This window comes from Ranitomeya imitator, chromosome 8 (assembly GCF_032444005.1).
Source record: "Ranitomeya imitator isolate aRanImi1 chromosome 8, aRanImi1.pri, whole genome shotgun sequence".
NCBI classification, from domain to species: domain Eukaryota; kingdom Metazoa; phylum Chordata; class Amphibia; order Anura; family Dendrobatidae; genus Ranitomeya; species Ranitomeya imitator.
The window spans coordinates 141,175,937-141,195,636 of record NC_091289.1 but is presented as its reverse complement, the minus strand read 5'-3'; the positions used below and the strand labels follow the sequence as shown (position 1 = coordinate 141,195,636).

Here is a 19,700-nt window from a genome sequence, read left to right as displayed (position 1 = left end):
GCTGGAGAACACTATGGCTAGGCTGGCTGGAGAACACTATGGCTAGGCTGGTTTGAGAACACTATGGCTAGGCTGGTTGGAGAACATGTAATGTTAGACAATTTGCACATTGACTGACCTTAAAGGGACTCTGTCACCTGAATTTGGCGGGACTGGTTTTGGGTCATATGGGCGGAGTTTCCGGGTGTTTGATTCACCCTTTCCTTACCTGCTGGCTGCATGCTGGCTGCAATATTGGATTGAAGTTCATTCTATGTCCTCCGTAGTACATGCCTGCGCAAAGCAATCTTGCCTTGTGCAGGCATGTACTACGGAGGACAGAGAATGAACTTCAATCCAATATTGCAGCCAGCATGCAGCCAGCGAGTAAGGAAAGGGTGTATCAAACACCCGAAAACTCCGCCCATATGACCCAAAAGCAGTCCCGCCAAATTCAGGTGACAGGTTCCCTTTAAAAAGTTTCCAAACCCTATTCTATCAGTATGTGCAATTAACTCATCACGAAAAGAGACATTAGGTGGAAGTTACACATATTTCCCACCATTAATTTACAAGGTGACAGCAGAATCTATATATAGTCCATCTAAACCTCATTAACGTTGCCTATAACCAGGTATGAGCCTGGCTGAGCAGATCGCATAAAACAACTTTAGTATCCAGTGATGAGACTATTAAAAAGTTCTAAAATTAAAAAAATATATATTCTACTCAAATGAGAGAAGGTCTGGATGAGGACCCTCATTATCTAGAGTTGTTTTTCTTGGCCAAGAACTCCAGTTGGAATGATTGGCCTGCTCTTCTATGAGGTCCTCCTGGCTGATGCAGGACTTCACTCCTTTTTTGTCGGAGTTGTGAGATGATTCCCTGAGGTTTGTGTCAGGAGACTCCTTGTGAATAAGGTCAGGGACAGACAGAGCAGTCTCAGGAAAGGCTTCATTTTGGTTCTCCGTAGACACTGAAATATCAGCTTCAGCTAGTCCATTAGGCAGTGTATCTGGTAGGCTGTTGGGCGATTGAAGATCGTTGATTTCACCAACATGTTCAGAAGTGACATCAACTGCTAAATCCAAGCTGACGGCCGTTGAAATAACTGGCTTTTCTGGGCTGCTCAGTACAGGGTTGGAAGAGATCATCATATCTTGAGTGGTCTTCAAAGCTCTGGAAACTCTCTTCTTTATTACTGGTGGTGGTGGGTCAAGTCGGGGGAAACTCTCCACAAGCTTGGATCTGTAATCATTGACAGAAAAATGGGGAACGTATTAACTCAACAACTAGAAAAGGAATGAAAATAAATCTGCGGTTAAAACACAACCAATGTCAAATGCACAAGATGTTTATACAGCAGTTACTGTTCAATGGCTCCAAGGCATACGGGGAAAGCCGAGTGCGAAGAGCTGCCTTGAAGCACTGGATGATCGTTTTTGTCTATTTTCTTTTCCTTGATTGGTTTAGTCTACTTAGACTTTAGTCTACTTGACTCAACAATTCATTGTTCTCATCACTGACCGTGTGGACATGAGCAATGTCGGGATCTACGTTATATGGGTTCCCAATAACACTGTGCATGCTGAAATAAATGTGAGATCACGTACAGAAATACCTTGTCCACAGGAGACAATACCTGCGAGTAGAGAAGACCCCAAGTACAATATGTTCCCCTGTCTCTGCTTATGGAACCAGAAATGGCTTCTAGCTGGAGAAATTATTAGTGGACCAAAAACTTATCTCCCTTAACACAATGTTTTAAATCAACTGCCTAGAAATAGAGTTAAACAATATATTCAGCCATGATTAGGAAGAGCTTAGGGGCCTACTGCAAATTATCGATACGTGGTGTTCAACCCCTTTACCCCAGAGGGTGGTTTGCACATTAATGACCGGGCCAATTTTTACAATTCTGACCACAGTCCCTTTAGAGGTTATAACTCTGGAACACTTCAACGGATCTTGGTGATTCTGACATTGTTTTTTTGTGACATATTGTACTTCATGATAGTAGTAAAATTTCTTTGATATGACTTGTGTATACTTGTGAAAAAAATGAAAATTTAGTGAAAATTTTTCAAATTTCAAACTTTCAATTTTTATGCCCTTAAATCACAGAGATAGGTCACACAAAATTCTTAATAAGTAACATTTCCCACATGTCTGATTTACATCAGCACAATTTTGGAACCAACATTTTTTTTTGTCAGGAAGTTAGAAGGGTTAAAATTTGACCAACGATTTCTCATTTTCGGGCACATGCCATATTTGGATTAATGCGATACCTCATTTACGGTATATAGTTTTTTTTTATTGTTTTGGCGCTTTTATACAATGGAAACTGTTTCATAGAAAAAAATTATTGTTTTTTCATCGCTTTATTCTGAGAGCTATAACTTTTTTATTTTTCCGCTGATGGACCTGTATGGGGGCTTGTTTTTTTGGGGGGACAAGATTACGTTTTCAGCGATACCATGTTTATTTATATCCATCTTTTATTGGGTTTTATTCCACTTTTTGTTCAGCAGCATGATGATAAAACATTAGTGGCCTTTTTTTAAAAAAATTTTTTTTAATGGTGTTCACTAAAGGAGTTAACTAGTGGGACAGTATTATACACCGGGTCGTTGAGGACGCGGCAATACCAAATATGTGTACTTTTATTGTTTATTTTTTTTCACTCATTTATTTACAGATACAATATCTTTTGTATTATTTTTTATATTTTTACAATTATTTAAAAAAAAACAATTTTCTACTTTGTCCCACTTTGGGACAATCCTTTTTTGCAGGCTGACTGCTTCTACAGCATGGAGATGAAGCAGCATCCCCATACTGCAGAAACTGTCAGCTCTGCACTGGCAGACATACTTGCTCATCATGCATTGCGCATGATCAGCAAGTTTCCTAGGTCTGGTGATCCGACATCGAGTCACCATGGCAACGATCGGGACCCTGCGGGGTTTCCAATCCAAAGGCAGAGGGGCTGTCAGCCCTCTGCCGGCTCACGGAATGCTGCGATTGTAGCATTTTGGGGGATAAAGTGCTGGGAGCGGTCTGTGACACTTAGGCTACTTTCACATTAGCGGCGGTACGGGGCCGTCGCGCTGCGTCGGCCCGACGTACCGACGCATACTGTGCAAGCGCCGCACAACGGGGGCAGCGGATGCATTTTTCCAGTGCATCCGCTGCTCCATTGTGAGTTGCGGGGAGGTGGGGGCGGAGTTCCGGCCGCGCATGCGCGGTCGGAAATGGAGGACACACTGCAGCAAAAAAACGTTACATGTAACGTTTTTTGCTGCCGACGGTCCGCCACAAGACGGTTGCGACGTGTGGCAAAGCGTCGCAATGCGACGCTAATGTTAGTCAATGGAGAAAAAACGCATCCTGCAAGCAATTTTGCAGGATGCGTTTTTTCTCCTAAACGACGCATTGTGACGCGCAGTGCACGACGCAAGTGTGAAAGTAGCCTAAGTGATGGGTGTCACCTACTGTGGGAAGCCTCGGTCCACATAGGTCACAGAGCGGGAACGGGGCTACACAAGTAGGCTTTTTTTATTTATCAGTCAGTACTTGGAGATTGGGAGGGGGCTGGGTGGCCATCAACCACTGTGTGGGGACTTTTTGGTCCATCATACTATGTGGGCTATCAAAGTGTGGTGAACTTGCGGGGTCATCATACTGTGCTTATGGGCTTATGGGGGAGTTCACAGTTTGGGGACTATTTTTGGGATCATCATACTTTATGGGGGTCAAGAATGGGGCACTGTAGTGGGTGAGAACACTAAGGCTTCAATATGTGCAACATTATGGTGTAAATGTCACAATATTATGACATGTGACCTTGCCTACTCTGAATATTTTTCTTTATTAGGACTTTTGCTATGTGGCCCCATCATTTTTATATATGTCCCTGATTGTCATTATTGGGAAATACCTTTGAATGATGTTAAAGTGACTGTCACCAGATTTTTGCCACCTAATTTGAGAGCAGCATAATGTAGGGACACAGACCTAATTCTAGTGATGTGTCACTTACTGGGCTGCTTGTTGTAGTATTCTGAAAATCACGGTTTCATCAGTAGGAGATTGTATTAGAGGACTAGTAAACCTGCTGCCATATAGTCAAATTCATGAGCTCTGTATAACCCCTTCTCCACACCCATTGGCAGCTTTCTGTGTACTCTGTGTATAGGCAGAAAGTTGCCAATCAGTGATGTGGGTGGGGTTATACGAAGCTCAGCATTCAGAGCACTGCTAGATCTGTAGCAGGGAAAAGAAGGATTTTATAAAAAAATAAAATACAACATTCAGTAAGTGACATCGCTGGAAACAGGGTCTCTGCCCTCTTTAAAAGAAGTGATGACCTGGAAAAAATAATATTTTTACAAATCTTTCCTTGCGTTAAACAGTTGCATTGAGTTTTATACTTCAATTTTAATTTCTTCATTCATTTTCTGCTGACATACAGTTTGCAATCTGATCCTAGGTTCAGACTTTTCTTATGGGGGTTTGTCCTCACAGTAATACATTGTGGAAGAAAGGTCTGTGTGTTCAATATGGTGCTGCCTGGACTAATCCTCATGCACAGCTTCATTCCTTTGATTTCCCCCTCTACAGCCCATGTGATTTTGAGGATTGTGTGATTTCCCACTACCTCCCTGCTGCTGTCTGCCATGGCTGCCGTCCACTCTCACTACACAAATACTGAGCCTGTTCCACCTTAACTAAACGCTTGTACAGTACAGCTCGTATAATCTGCGCCCTACAACTCCAGGCAATAACCCTGAAGAAGAAAGCTGAGTATGTGTAAGGTGAAATACTCCTTGCAGCAAAGCCTTGTAGGCTAGGATTAGATCCTAGGGCTCCAGGTCCTGATTAGGTGTACCTGGATAGTCAGGACTAGAACCAGGCCATGTGCTCACTGGTCAGTCAGCTGGGGGAGCGGATCGTGTTGGAGCTGGAGCGAGACCAGCCAGAATCTCTAAGAAGTGACTGCACCAAACTCCATGTATCTCAGCTGTTTTGTGTGACCGACCTGGGACTAGCGCAGCCATGTCTGACTAGCCAGGGGCTGGATTGTTTAGCTCGTGCCTGGACAAGGCTTGGGATTTATATTTATGGTTTTGTTCTGGTACTGTACAACCAGTGGAAATAAACATTATTCCGTGTGTGATATTATAACTCTGTGGCTTCGTGTTCCAAGCAGCTGCTCGATACGGTGAACCCTTACACCCTTTAAAGCTTTTAATAGACGTCACCTTAAAAATATACAAATGATTAAAGGGCGATTCTAACCATATACAATAATGCAATCCGATCAGTGCAATATTGGACGGGGACTCACATTTCTTCATTCCCAAGGCTGAGAGTCCGCTCCTTGATGGACAGCTCGGAGGCCACATTCTTGTTGACTTCCATGATCCCAATATCCCCTTTGTCAGCTTCTTTTCGTCGTAGAAAATCATTCACTTTGGCTCCAACTGCTTTTCCCAAGTTCTTCAAGTGCTGGGTACTGCCCGCTAAAATGCCGACCCCCGGTATATCCGAGTTACCCGGAATAGGTTTTGTCAATTGATTAAGCGAAGAGCTCAGCTGTGGCTTTGGCATATGGGCTGCAATGGAGTTCTGGAACATGCTTTGGTCAACTGTGAAACAAACAGAGATAGGCTACTAAGTATCAGAGGACCTGGATGCCATTATCTCATCACACTGTACCCAGCAGAAGACACCGACCATCAGACAAGGTGACACCAGCTTGGACAACTAAGCACGCGGCAAACAATGTCTCTTATAACTTAGCACTATAAGCAAATCGCCTGTAGATAGACGCTTGGCCCCCAAACCTCATACCGCCCATATGCCTATCATATATAGGAGACGCTCCTCACAAGTAAGGCTCAAGTTCCTTCAAAAGTCGACTTTCTATTAAGAAACAACCTAGGAGATATATACAATGAAGAGACTACAAGTCGGAGGACTACACCTATATCATTATTGCTAACTGTCAATTTGCAGTCTGTTATTGAGGAGAAAAGCACAAGCCTGAGGCCCCCGATGCACTCCGTGAGGCCCCCGATGCACTCCGTGAGGCCCCCGATGCACTCCGTGAGGCCCCCGATGCACTCCGTGAGGCCCCCGATGCACTCCGTGAGGCCCCCGATGCACTCCGTGAGGCCCCCGATGCACTCCGTGAGGCCCCCGATGCACTCCGTGAGGCCCCCGATGCACTCCGTGAGGCCCCCGATGCACTCCGTGAGGCCCCCGATGCACTCCGTGAGGCCCCCGATGCACTCCGTGAGGCCCCCGATGCACTCCGTGAGGCCCCCGATGCACTCCGTGAGGCCCCCGATGCACTCCGTGAGGCCCCCGATGCACTCCGTGAGGCCCCCGATGCACTCCGTGAGGCCCCCGATGCACTCCGTGAGGCCCCCGATGCACTCCGTGAGGCCCCCGATGCACTCCGTGAGGCCCCCGATGCACTCCGTGAGGCCCCCGATGCACTCTGTGAGGACCTCGAACCATGAGGACACAGGCAAATAGATATAAATTATGATTATGGAAGAATCAGACGGCCGTATAACACGGAAAACGATCGCATTGCAGTGCCGGACTGGCCGGTGACTCTCCTAACCAGAGTGTGACAGCTGCATAGAAATACATGCGGTAACGCTGGGGTTGGGAGAGCCACCGGCCAGTCCGAGCATTGCGTTGCGATCCTCTTCCAAGTTATACGGCCGTGTGACTCTTCCCTTACAGAGACTCATTACTGGTTGTATCACGTTAATGACCTGCTTTAAGTACGCTCTTTTTCAGCTTAAAGTCACATATCAAGATTTACAAGAATATAAGGGCCCTGTACCACGATGAGCACCTCTAGCAGCTAATGAATTCCAGTCAGAAAACCATTATTACTGGCAATCTTTCAGTATTATTTCACCCCCCAAAAAAACTATTTATGTGCCCATGTAGCCCTATCAAAACCAAGTCCAGCAATACCTTTACATGTCCAATCCATTCCTCCTTTACTGAGAAATCAGCATTTAAATTGATATGCAAATGAGGCTGACAAACGACTTGTAGATCTGGTGCCTCTGTCACTCCAGCTCTATTCCATGCCCAGCACCGCCTCCCCCTGCTTGACTGATAGTCTCTATGTTGAGTGATTTCAGGAAAACGAGCTGTCAGTCGAGCGGGAGGAAGCGGCTCCGGGTGGAGAATAGAGCTTGAGTGACAGAGGCCTCAGATCTACCTTATCCATCTACATATGAATACAAGTGCGCATTTCTCAGTAACGGAGGAACAGACTGGCCATGTAAAGGTATTATAGCAGGACGTGCCTATGAAAGAGCATAAATAAGTTTCGGGGTGAAATCCTGCTGACAGGTTCTCTTTAACGTCTCCATTTGTCCTATGTGCATTTTCTTCCTTTATCTGGTCTCCGAAAAATCTGCTTTCCATTATTACTGTTCCACATCTGTTATATAACACACATTCGGGTGAAATGATTTTCAATCATGATTAAAAATGATAATTCTCGGCAAAACACTATCCTGTGTAAACATGCGATGCAGTGTGAACAGGACACGCGATGCAGTGTGAACAGGACACGCGATGCAGTGTGAACAGGACACGCGATGCAGTGTGAACAGGACACGCGATGCAGTGTGAACAGGACACGCGATGCAGTGTGAACAGGACACGCGATGCAGTGTGAACAGGACACGCGATGCAGTGTGAACAGGACACGCGATGCAGTGTGAACAGGACACGCGATGCAGTGTGAACAGGACACGCGATGCAGTGTGAACAGGACACGCGATGCAGTGTGAACAGGACACGCGATGCAGTGTGAACAGGACACGCGATGCAGTGTGAACAGGACACGCGATGCAGTGTGAACAGGACACGCGATGCAGTGTGAACAGGACACGCGATGCAGTGTGAACAGGACACGCGATGCAGTGTGAACAGGACACGCGATGCAGTGTGAACAGGACACGCGATGCAGTGTGAACAGGACACGCGATGCAGTGTGAACAGGACACGCGATGCAGTGTGAACAGGACACGCGATGCAGTGTGAACAGGACACGCGATGCAGTGTGAACAGGACACGCGATGCAGTGTGAACAGGACACGCGATGCAGTGTGAACAGGACACGCGATGCAGTGTGAACAGGACACGCGATGCAGTGTGAACAGGACACGCGATGCAGTGTGAACAGGACACGCGATGCAGTGTGAACAGGACACGCGATGCAGTGTGAACAGGACACGCGATGCAGTGTGAACAGGACACGCGATGCAGTGTGAACAGGACACGCGATGCAGTGTGAACAGGACACGCGATGCAGTGTGAACAGGACACGCGATGCAGTGTGAACAGGACACGCGATGCAGTGTGAACAGGACACGCGATGCAGTGTGAACAGGACACGCGATGCAGTGTGAACAGGACACGCGATGCAGTGTGAACAGGACACGCGATGCAGTGTGAACAGGACACGCGATGCAGTGTGAACAGGACACGCGATGCAGTGTGAACAGGACACGCGATGCAGTGTGAACAGGACACGCGATGCAGTGTGAACAGGACACGCGATGCAGTGTGAACAGGACACGCGATGCAGTGTGAACAGGACACGCGATGCAGTGTGAACAGGACACGCGATGCAGTGTGAACAGGACACGCGATGCAGTGTGAACAGGACACGCGATGCAGTGTGAACAGGACACGCGATGCAGTGTGAACAGGACACGCGATGCAGTGTGAACAGGACACGCGATGCAGTGTGAACAGGACACGCGATGCAGTGTGAACAGGACACGCGATGCAGTGTGAACAGGACACGCGATGCAGTGTGAACAGGACACGCGATGCAGTGTGAACAGGACACGCGATGCAGTGTGAACAGGACACGCGATGCAGTGTGAACAGGACACGCGATGCAGTGTGAACAGGACACGCGATGCAGTGTGAACAGGACACGCGATGCAGTGTGAACAGGACACGCGATGCAGTGTGAACAGGACACGCGATGCAGTGTGAACAGGACACGCGATGCAGTGTGAACAGGACACGCGATGCAGTGTGAACAGGACACGCGATGCAGTGTGAACAGGACACGCGATGCAGTGTGAACAGGACACGCGATGCAGTGTGAACAGGACACGCGATGCAGTGTGAACAGGACACGCGATGCAGTGTGAACAGGACACGCGATGCAGTGTGAACAGGACACGCGATGCAGTGTGAACAGGACACGCGATGCAGTGTGAACAGGACACGCGATGCAGTGTGAACAGGACACGCGATGCAGTGTGAACAGGACACGCGATGCAGTGTGAACAGGACACGCGATGCAGTGTGAACAGGACACGCGATGCAGTGTGAACAGGACACGCGATGCAGTGTGAACAGGACACGCGATGCAGTGTGAACAGGACACGCGATGCAGTGTGAACAGGACACGCGATGCAGTGTGAACAGGACACGCGATGCAGTGTGAACAGGACACGCGATGCAGTGTGAACAGGACACGCGATGCAGTGTGAACAGGACACGCGATGCAGTGTGAACAGGACACGCGATGCAGTGTGAACAGGACACGCGATGCAGTGTGAACAGGACACGCGATGCAGTGTGAACAGGACACGCGATGCAGTGTGAACAGGACACGCGATGCAGTGTGAACAGGACACGCGATGCAGTGTGAACAGGACACGCGATGCAGTGTGAACAGGACACGCGATGCAGTGTGAACAGGACACGCGATGCAGTGTGAACAGGACACGCGATGCAGTATTAACAGGACATGTGATGCAGTATTAACAGGACATGTGATGCAGAGAACAATGATAATGGAAAGCGCACATAGTCTGTTACTGAGCTGTCTGTGCACATAAGAACTGTGGCTTTCAAATGACCGCCAACTGCCTTACATTACATGTAGCTGATCTTCGGCCTTTAATTCTGTGGGTCAACAGGTATAAATGCCCACTTAGGTACTGGGTCCTGTAGCAGCTACTTTCTCCGCTACCTTGGTTCTGTATGAAAAAGACATTACCAGACTCCCCTGGTGGCGGTTCAGCTCCCTGATGAACAAAAGGATTGGCCGTTGAAGAACAAAAGGATCGGCGGTTAAAACGGTCGGGAGACCCCCATACACACTGGAGCAGAAAGTTTAGCACAGCTCTAGGTTTGCGACCCCTGTACCGAGCCTTATAGAGCCTCCTAAATAGGAGGTAGGGAGACCCTCCAATAAGGGGCTTTCAGTGACCCTTATACACTCACAATAACGAGATATGCCAACGTTACTGACCATGGGACCACACAATAATAAGATCATCACATACCTACACAAACACAATACACCAGTACTGCAAAAAGAAAGAGACAAAATCACAGAAAACAGGATCCGAGTCACAGAGCAGGGTAGCCTTTCAGCCTCCACAAACACAAAATGTTCACAACAGACCATCGAAGGGCAACGTGAAAGTCTTACCTGACTCAGATTACTCGGATGGCAAATAAAGGAGGGAATACAAAAAGATTTGAATCCAAGAATAATTTATAAAGAGGTTTGGCAAAAAGACGCGGCGCACATGCAGGGGGTTATCAGAGAGACAGGCGGGTCGGACATTCAGAGGTGCAGACATAAAAGGGTTAACAATCTTATAATAAAAACAAAAAGCTACTTCAATCTACCTGAATGCTCGTCACCACATTGTGCCACCATCGAGCAGAAGCATCTATTCTTACTAGCAGGTTCTGTCTATTATCTGGGATTCCATTCTGCCATGGTTTGTTGTGGGTGACATGACCAATACAAACATCTACAGTGTCCACGATTCCTCCACATCCAGCTGTCTGCAGCCCCTCTGAGGTTTACATCTATTGTGGTCATCATTCACTGGCCTAAGGCTGTGTGCACACGTTGATGATTTTTTTGCGGGTTTTTATTTTGCGTTTTTTCGCTATAAAACCGCAAAAAACAGCATACATTATGCATCCCATCATTTAGAATGAATTCCGCAATTTTTGTGCGCATGATGCGTTTTTTTACGCAAAAAAAAAAAACACCGCAGCATGTTCATTAGGCTATGTGCACACATTCAGGATTTCTAGCAAAAATTTCCTGAGAAAAACCTGAAATTTTCTGCAAGAAATCTGCATGCGTGTTTTGCGCGTTTTTACCGGGTTTTTGGTGCGGATTTTTCTGGACATTTCCCAATGCATTACAAAGTGGGAAATCCGCAAAAAACCCGCAAAATTAATGAACGTGCTTCATTTTTTACTGCGATGCGTTGTTTTTTCGCGGAGAAAAACGCATCATGTGCACAAAAATTGCAGAATTCATTCCAAATGATGGGATGCATAATGTATGCTTTTTTTTGCGGTTTTATAGCGTTTTTATAGCGAAAAAACACATGAAAAACATGAAAAACACGCAAAAAAAAAATCAGCAACGTGTGCACACAGCCTTAATTTTGTGGGGTTTTTTTGCGGATGCATTGGGGAAAATCTGCACCAAAAATGCAGTAAAAACGCACAAAAAAACTCGCACAAAAACGCATGCAGATTTCAAGCAGATTTCTTGCAGAAAATTTCAGGTTTTTGTCAGGAAATTTCAGCTAGAAATCCTGAACGTGTGCACATAGCCTTACAAGCAACACAGATCTGCTGGTTCTGGAGAACGTGCCAACACAATCCCCCCTCAGATGGAGGAGAACTAGGGGGCAGCAGAAATGAGGGGCATGTGATGTATGATTTCTTCTACTTCAGGGAGGAGGAAGAACTCACGATTAGCGATGGGCGAACCTGCTCGGATAAGGTGTTATCTGAGCATGCTCAGGTGATAACCAAGAGTCTTCGGCGTGCTTGAAAAATATTTTCGAGTCGCCAAGGCTGCATGTCGACAGCAGCAACACATGTAGCAATCAGGCAATCCCTGCGTGTGTTGCGGCTGTTGAACAGCCACAAGACATGAAGCCGCGGGGACTCGAACATATTTTTCGAGCGCGCCGAAGACACTCGGTTAGCACCAGAGCATGCTCAGATAACACCTTATCCGAGAACGTTCGCTCATCACTGTTAACTATGTTTTAAGTCCAGAACCGCAAACAAGCAAGTGATAAAGACCAGAAATAAGGCCACGTGCCTTCAGCAAGACTGGTTTGCCAAGTTATTTTTACTATGGACAGTATATCGCATAAAGTTTGAAATGATAGAAAGTTCATTTAAACCATTATAGACCTTGTATACTGTGATCGCTGCTATTTAACCCTTTGAATACTGCCGTCAATATCTGGACAGTGATTAGAATGGTGCAGAGGCTCTGTTGTGCGCCCACCGCCCCTCCCCCACCCCCTAAATGCTATAGTAAAGTGCCAGGAGAATAACAAGGGTCCTAGCGAACCACATTCAGCGCTGACGGTGGGTCGCATGCCACATCCAGCTCCTGCCTCACTACCAGTAGTGACACCCAGAGCCCCCCATCACCGGTATTATGACAGCCAAAGCTGAAATCACACCAAGGCAGTATGCCAAGCCCCAGGGTCGCCCATCTTACCCCCAATCCAGATCTGCTCTCCTGTGCAGGCTACACACAAGTCACCATCTAGAGACCTGCTCTTAATAGCTGTTTGCTACAACTGGTGGTAATGCACCGAGCTGACAGCCACGAGCCACACATCACGAGCCAAATGTGGCTTTCGAGCTATAGGTTGGTGACCCGGATATATCTGCAGCAGATCTAGCAGTTTTGTGAATGCTAAGCCCTGTATAACCCCACCCACACCACTGAATGCCAACTTTATGTGTACACTGTGCATAGGCAGAAAGCTGCCAATCAGTAGGGAGGGGGGCAGGCTTATACATATGGAGGACTACATGGCAGCACCAGGTTTACTAGTCCTCTAGTAATAATCATCTGCTCATAAAACAGGGATATTGTCAAAAATACAGCAAGCAGAATAGTAAGTGACACATCACTGGAATCAGGGTCTCTGGCTCTATATTATGCTGCTTTCAGATTAGAGATTAAGTAAGAACCTGGTGATGGAATCTCTTTGGTAAAAAAAAGGGAAAAAAGTGGAGTCAGGTAATGTGTTTGCCTAATTTATCCGTTTATAAAAGCCTGGAGCAAGCTGCTTTGCTGGTTTGGCTGTTTTTTCTTTCTTAAGGCTATGTGCACACGTTCAGGATTTCTCGCAGAAAATTCCTGAGAAAAACCAGACATTTTCTGCAAGAAATCCGCAAAAAAAAAAATGCATGCGTTTTTGCCGCGGTTTTTTCCGGACACTTCCCAATGCATTTTATAGTGGGAAATCCGCAAAAAAACCCCGCAAAATTAATGAACATGCTGCGGTTTTTACCGCGATGCGTTTTTTTCGTGGAAAAAAAATGCATCATGTGCACAAAACATGCGGAATTCATTCTAATTGATGGGATGCTTATTGTATGCGTTTTTTTGGCGGTTTTATAGCGTTTTTATCGGGAAAAAACGCGAAAAAACCACAACGTGTGCACACAGCCTTGTAAATGTGAACATTCTGGGTAAGTTGCCAACAAACAGTTATTTAATTTACTAAAAATCAGTAAAAGGTCACAGAAAAAATTAGTTTTCCAGATAGTGGACGTTTTCTGCACATCTTCCAGGATATCTAGGTGTCAAACAAAGCAGAAGAGCGGGGGACATCTTTGGGCCTTAGTCAGAACCAGCTTTTCTCCTGTTCCCAGTCTGGTTCGTCTCTAGGTATACAGCTGTCATATCAGGAGGAGACAATGCATTATTCTCACACATAAGCCTGGAGCAGTAGATTGTCAGATTTAATTTACATCAGTATTAATGCAATGCCTGCAAGAGCTGGGTTTGCAAGGTCGGCATTTTTACAACTGGTATAGTCAGTGACATTTTGCTTTATAGGGTATGTCAGGCCGATATTGAGAGTTGTAGCTCATTCTTCAGCTTTCCCAGGAGAGATCGCACGGATCAATAGACATTCATTTACACAATAGATTAATCGATAAGAATATATTGGATGGGCGGCAGGAGTGAAGAGTTGGATGGTCCGGTCCAACAAGTGATAAGAAGTACAATTATTCAGATGATGAGGATCCTTCAGCTCTTCCTGGGTGTGAAAGAAATTGTCAGAAAGTATGTCTAGGTTATGTTAGATTTACAGGGGTGTAACCGCAGGGCGCGCGCAGGGGGAGAAACTGCAGGGCGCGCGCAGGGGGAGAAACTGCAGGGCGCGCGCAGGGGGAGAAACTGCAGGGCGCGCGCAGGGGGAGAAACTGCAGGGCGCGCGCAGGGGGAGAAACTGCAGGGCGCGCGCAGGGGAGTAACCATAGGGCGCGCGCAGGGGAGTAACCATAGGGCGCGCGCAGGGGAGTAACCATAGGGCGCGCGCAGGGGAGTAACCATAGGGCGCGCGCAGGGGAGTAACCATAGGGCGCGCGCAGGGGAGTAACCATAGGGCGCGCGCAGGGGAGTAACCATAGGGCGCGCGCAGGGGAGTAACCATAGGGCGCGCGCAGGGGAGTAACCATAGGGCGCGCGCAGGGGAGTAATGCGCAGGGGCGTAACCATTGGGCGTGCGCAGGGGCGTAACCATAGGGCGCGCGCAGGGGCGTAACCATAGGGCGCGCGCAGGGGCGTAACCATAGGGTGTGCGCAGGGGCGTAACCATAGGGCGTGCGCAGGGGCGTAACCATAGGGCGCGCGCAGGGGCGTAACCATAGGGCGCGCGCAGGGGCGTAACCATAGGGCGCGCGCAGGGGCGTAACCATTGGGCGTGCGCAGGGGCGTAACCATAGGGCGCGCGCAGGGGCGTAACCATAGGGCGCGCGCAGGGGCGTAACCAAAGGGCGTGCGCAGGGGCGTAACCATAGGGCGCGCGAAGGGGCGTAACTATAGGGCGTGCGCAGGGGCGTAACTATATGGGGTGCGCAGGGGAGAAACTAGGGCGCGCGCGCAGGGGAGTAACTATAGGGCGCGTGCAGGGGAGTAACAATAGAAGACGCACAGGGGCGTAACTATACGGGGTGAGCAGGGGTTGCAGATGTGCTTAGTTCCTAATGCCTAGTGTGCCCAAAAGAGCATGATCATAGAGAAATACAAATTAAAAAAATCCTTATCAAATGTAATGGTATGGAAGAGGCCCACCTAAGCTGCATTGGTGTGAAAATGTAACTTTGGCACTTTATGGGAGTGGGTGAAAGTGGTTGGTCCTTAAAGGAAATATGTCACCAGGTGTTTGCTACTTAATTTGCGATGTATCACTTAGATTACTGAATGCAGTTGTGACACAGAGTTTTCAGATGTAGCAGAGCTCAGAAAGCTGACTCCAACCACAACACAGCTCTCCATGTATAATGCTGCTTATGAGAGGAAGGGGAATGGTTGGACTCGTGGCTCAAGTGTCATGTGGTTCGGGCAGTGATAATTCCCTGGTGATAAAACCATCATATGAAAACAACAGCACACTGCCTAATAAGTGCCACATCACTGAAATTGGTTTCTGGCTTATTTCATGACGTCTTCAGATTACATAGAAAAAAACTGCTGACGGATTCCCTTTAAAAAGCAGCTGTCCCCAGGTAACAGAGTACACAGTATTTGCTTGCAATCTATTACCGTATTTCTGGTATTCCGATTTTCTTTTTAGCCAACCATAGGTTTCTATAGATATGGGCCTTTTTATTTAGTGCTAATCTCTATGGGCTGTATCAGGAGGGCAGGGCCTGACTTGGTCCCAGGTTCTCTCTAACATGCTATATTTTGGGACAAGAGCAGAAAGTGGAAGCTGAAAACCTGAACAATGTCCACTCCTGAAAAGAAATCTACAGACCGTGCGAACACAAATTTATGTACAATTCCTTCATTTTATTGCAGATATTCAGCATAATTTGTCTCCCCAATTTCTCCTAATTATGTCCGTAATTTAGTGCAAGTCTATTAAAATACTTACCGGTCCCAATCTGCCCCCATGTCCAGTTATCATCTTCTTCTGGCCCCTGTAACCTGAAATCAGACTATACGGCTCGTTTTGACTTACATTGGAAAAGCAGCACTGCCCAACACAGCGTGAGCTGGAAAGGTGTAAAAGTGGCCACGTGGGCCAGAGGACGCAGGAGCGGCGCTGGAAACGGCGGGAAATGGTGATTGCTAAGCGGTTTAATACACTTACATTACATAAATAATTAGGAAGGATTAGGGCAAAAAAAAGTGGTAAGACATTTTCTTCATGGCACAGTGCAGGTGGCCACCACTATACTCCACGATATGGAGGAATTGTGAAGTCACTTGTACAATAAAGTAAAAAAAAAATAGATACAGAATTTAAAAGAGCACTCCGCTGATTCTTTCCCTTTTTTGTCAGTAATCACTAATGTAAGTGTAATGAGTGCAGTGATATATTCACCGGTTGCCATCTCCTGCCGTTTTCAGCGGCGCTCCAGTACACTACGTCGTCATATGATCACATTTGTAACCTGCTACAGCTCTGAGTGTCTGACGTGTGGAGCAGAGATCGGTTTTTAAAACTTCTCAATGTAAATCCATGAGATTTGCCTTGAGAAAGTAATGACCGCTCCACAACAGGGTTCAGATTCGGTCACGTGACGCTGTAGTGCACCGGCGCGCCGCTGAAAACGGCAGCGGACGACAACAGGTAAGTTTATTACGGCACTCATTAACATACATATGTGAGTGCTAAAACAAAATAAAAAAAATCACTGGCAGGCGACTTTAAAGCCATCTGAATGATACCATCAAATTCTAAAGGAAAACGTCAGGACACCTGTCTGTGAACCTTAAGAGAAGGAGATTCGTGCAGTAAGAGAACGACTCAAACCACACAAGTCGTTCAAGTGAAAGTTTTGGAAAAGTCAAGTCAAAGTCCTGATTGTAATCCGATAGAAACCGTTCATAGGCGAAAACCCACCAATATAACAAAGGTGAAGCTGTTTTGTAGGAAGAAGTGGACTTAAAGGGGTATTCCCGTCTCTAGGATCCGATCCCAATATGTAGGAGGTGTAATAATAATACTATTAGCAAATACCTCCAATTAGAAATGTAGTACAGTTCTTCTCATTAGCCATGTTGCTTACCCCATGTGCAGGGCGTTGTAGCAGCTTAGGTATCCATGGTTATGACCACTCGTATAGTGACAGATGTATAGTGGCAAATAGCAAAATATAAAAAGTTATTTAAAGGAAGGAGGGTTGCAGAATAAGCTGAAAGAAATGGTAAAAGCACAATTAAAGAAAAAGGAAGGATAAACCTATCTGTAAAATAATGTATTAAAGAAAGAGTAAAGAATACAGAAGACAGAGAGAAATGATAGAAATATAAGGTTTATTGTCATTGAACAAAGGAGAGGTAAGTGCACTTAATACAGACACGGAAAGTCAGCATTTCTCTAAAGAATTACCAGCACAAGGATTTACATGTATATTGGGTTTTTCACACCAGAGGGCAGCAGAGAGTCAGGTACTAAGATCAGGGGGCGGGAGGCATCACTGGTTTATCATTACTAGCGGAGTTTGTACAGCATTCGATTATTAGTACTATTACACACCGGAGAAACCGGAAACAACGCTACAGGTTTCCAAAAGGAAATATTTGGCTGCTGATGAAAAATAAAAAAAATAGACAAATAAGAGAAATATATATATATATATATATATATATATATATATATATATACACACATATATATATATATATATATATATATATATATATATATATATATATATATATATATATATATATATATATAACACGACAACAATCTTGGCTACTAAACACAGCAGCAACAAAAAAAAAAAAAAAAATCCACAGATCTATTTCTAATTTGTAAAAAAATAAAATTGGCAACATAAACCTTCTCCTTTTCCCTACAGGTGTTGAATGTGTATACACGGAGCGTATGGAGACACTGAGCACAGCCGACTGGGTCACTTTTTTGTGCCATGCACTTACCATAAAAACTATTCAGCAATCATTCCTGTACAGGAGGTGTACAGTCAGGGCTAGCAATGGAAGGGACTTTGAAATAATCAATAGGACCATAAAAAAATATATAGAAATGATAGGACCATAAATGAAATATATAAATGATCGGTCCATAAATAAAATAAATACAGAATAAATAATCGTGCCATAAATAAAATTAATACAGAATAGGGCCATAAATACCGTATGTACTCAAGTATAAGATGAGATTTTCAGCCCATTTTTTTAGGCTGAAAGTGCCCCTCTCGGCTTATACTCGAGTCGTTGTCCCAGGGTGGCGGCGTCACATACTCACCTGCTCCTGGCGCAGTCCCTGCTTCTCCGGCAGCTTCTTAGTATGTTCAGCGGTCATGTGGTACCGCTCATTACAGTAATGAATATGGACACGACTCCACTCCCATAGGGGTGGAGCCGCATATTCATTACTTTAATGAGCGGTACAATGTGACCACTGAACATAGGAAGAAGCTGCCGGCGCCGGAGAACCATCTGTCAGTGAGAAGCAGGGACCGCGCCGGGAGCAGGTGAGTATGACAGGGGAGGGTGAGCAATCAGATATTCACCTGTCCCCGTTCCACCGCCGGATGCCGCTCCATCTTCCACGTCCTCTGCCTGTGACGTTCAGGTCAGGGGGCGCGATGACGTGTTTAGTGCGCGCCGCCCTCTGCCTGAACAGTCACTGCGGAGAGACGGAAGACAGCGCGACGGTGGAACGGGGACAGGTGAATATCGCAAGTGCCGGTGTCCACGCCTGCTCAGGACAAGAAGTGAGTATGTCATTTTTTTTTTAATCGCAGCAGCATATGGGGCAAATGTTTGTATGGAGCATCTTATGGGGCCCATCATAAACTGTATGGAGCATTATATGGGGCGTATTTTGTATGGAGCATCTTATGGGGCCATAATGAACTGTATGGAGCATTACATGTGGCACATTGTTATATGGAGCATCTTATGGGGCCCATCATGAACTGTATGGAGCATTATATGGGGCTCCTGATTCAATATGGATATTCAAAAACACTTAACCTACTGATGTCTCAATTAATTTTACTTTTATTGGTATCTATTTTTATTTTTGAAATTCACCGGTAGCTGCTGCATTTTCCACCCTAGGCTTATACTCGAGTCATTAAGTTTTCCCAGTTATTTGTGGCAAAGTTAGGGGGTGTGGGCTTATACTCGGGTCGGCTTATACTCGAGTACATGCGGTAAGATACAGAATAAAAAATAGGGCTATAAATAAAATACATAATAAATAATAGGGCCATAATTAAAATACAGAATAAATAATAGGTCCATAAATAAAATCATAAAAGGGTCATGAGCAAATAAAATAATAAATAGTACCATAAATAAAAATAAATAAGAAACAATAGGGCTATAAATAAATACATAAAAAGGGCCATGAATAAAACAAAATAAATAGGACCATAAATAAAATAAATAATAATACATAGGGTCATAAATGAAAATAATAAATAACAGGTCCATAAGTAAAACGAGTACGGTAATAGGATCACAAATAAATAAGTACGGTAATAAACAAAAGACTATAAAGAACTATACAACTATAAAGGAAGAAACAAAAGGATCTCTTCAATTGGTCGCCGCATCTTCCTAAAATACATAAAACTGCAAAGTGCCTTGAAAAACATTCATCTTTGCAATTTTCCTTACATTAAAA

The 19,700-nt window shown here is 45.7% G+C and overlaps 1 protein-coding gene across 2 annotated transcripts in view; it reads right to left on the bottom strand.

The window, feature by feature from the left end:
• Positions 1 to 457: 457 nt before the first annotated feature.
• LOC138648006 (carboxyl-terminal PDZ ligand of neuronal nitric oxide synthase protein-like) overlaps positions 458 to 19,700 on the bottom strand; it is a 106,147-nt gene continuing 86,904 nt past the window's right edge. For both annotated transcript variants that reach the window (XM_069737453.1, XM_069737454.1), the window contains exons 11-12: positions 5,333 to 5,633; positions 458 to 1,227 (exon numbers count right to left, since the gene is read on the bottom strand). In XM_069737453.1, coding sequence (XP_069593554.1) covers positions 705 to 1,227; positions 5,333 to 5,633 — 824 coding nt within the window. In that variant the 3' untranslated portion in view covers positions 458 to 704. The remainder of the gene's footprint in view (positions 1,228 to 5,332; positions 5,634 to 19,700) is intronic.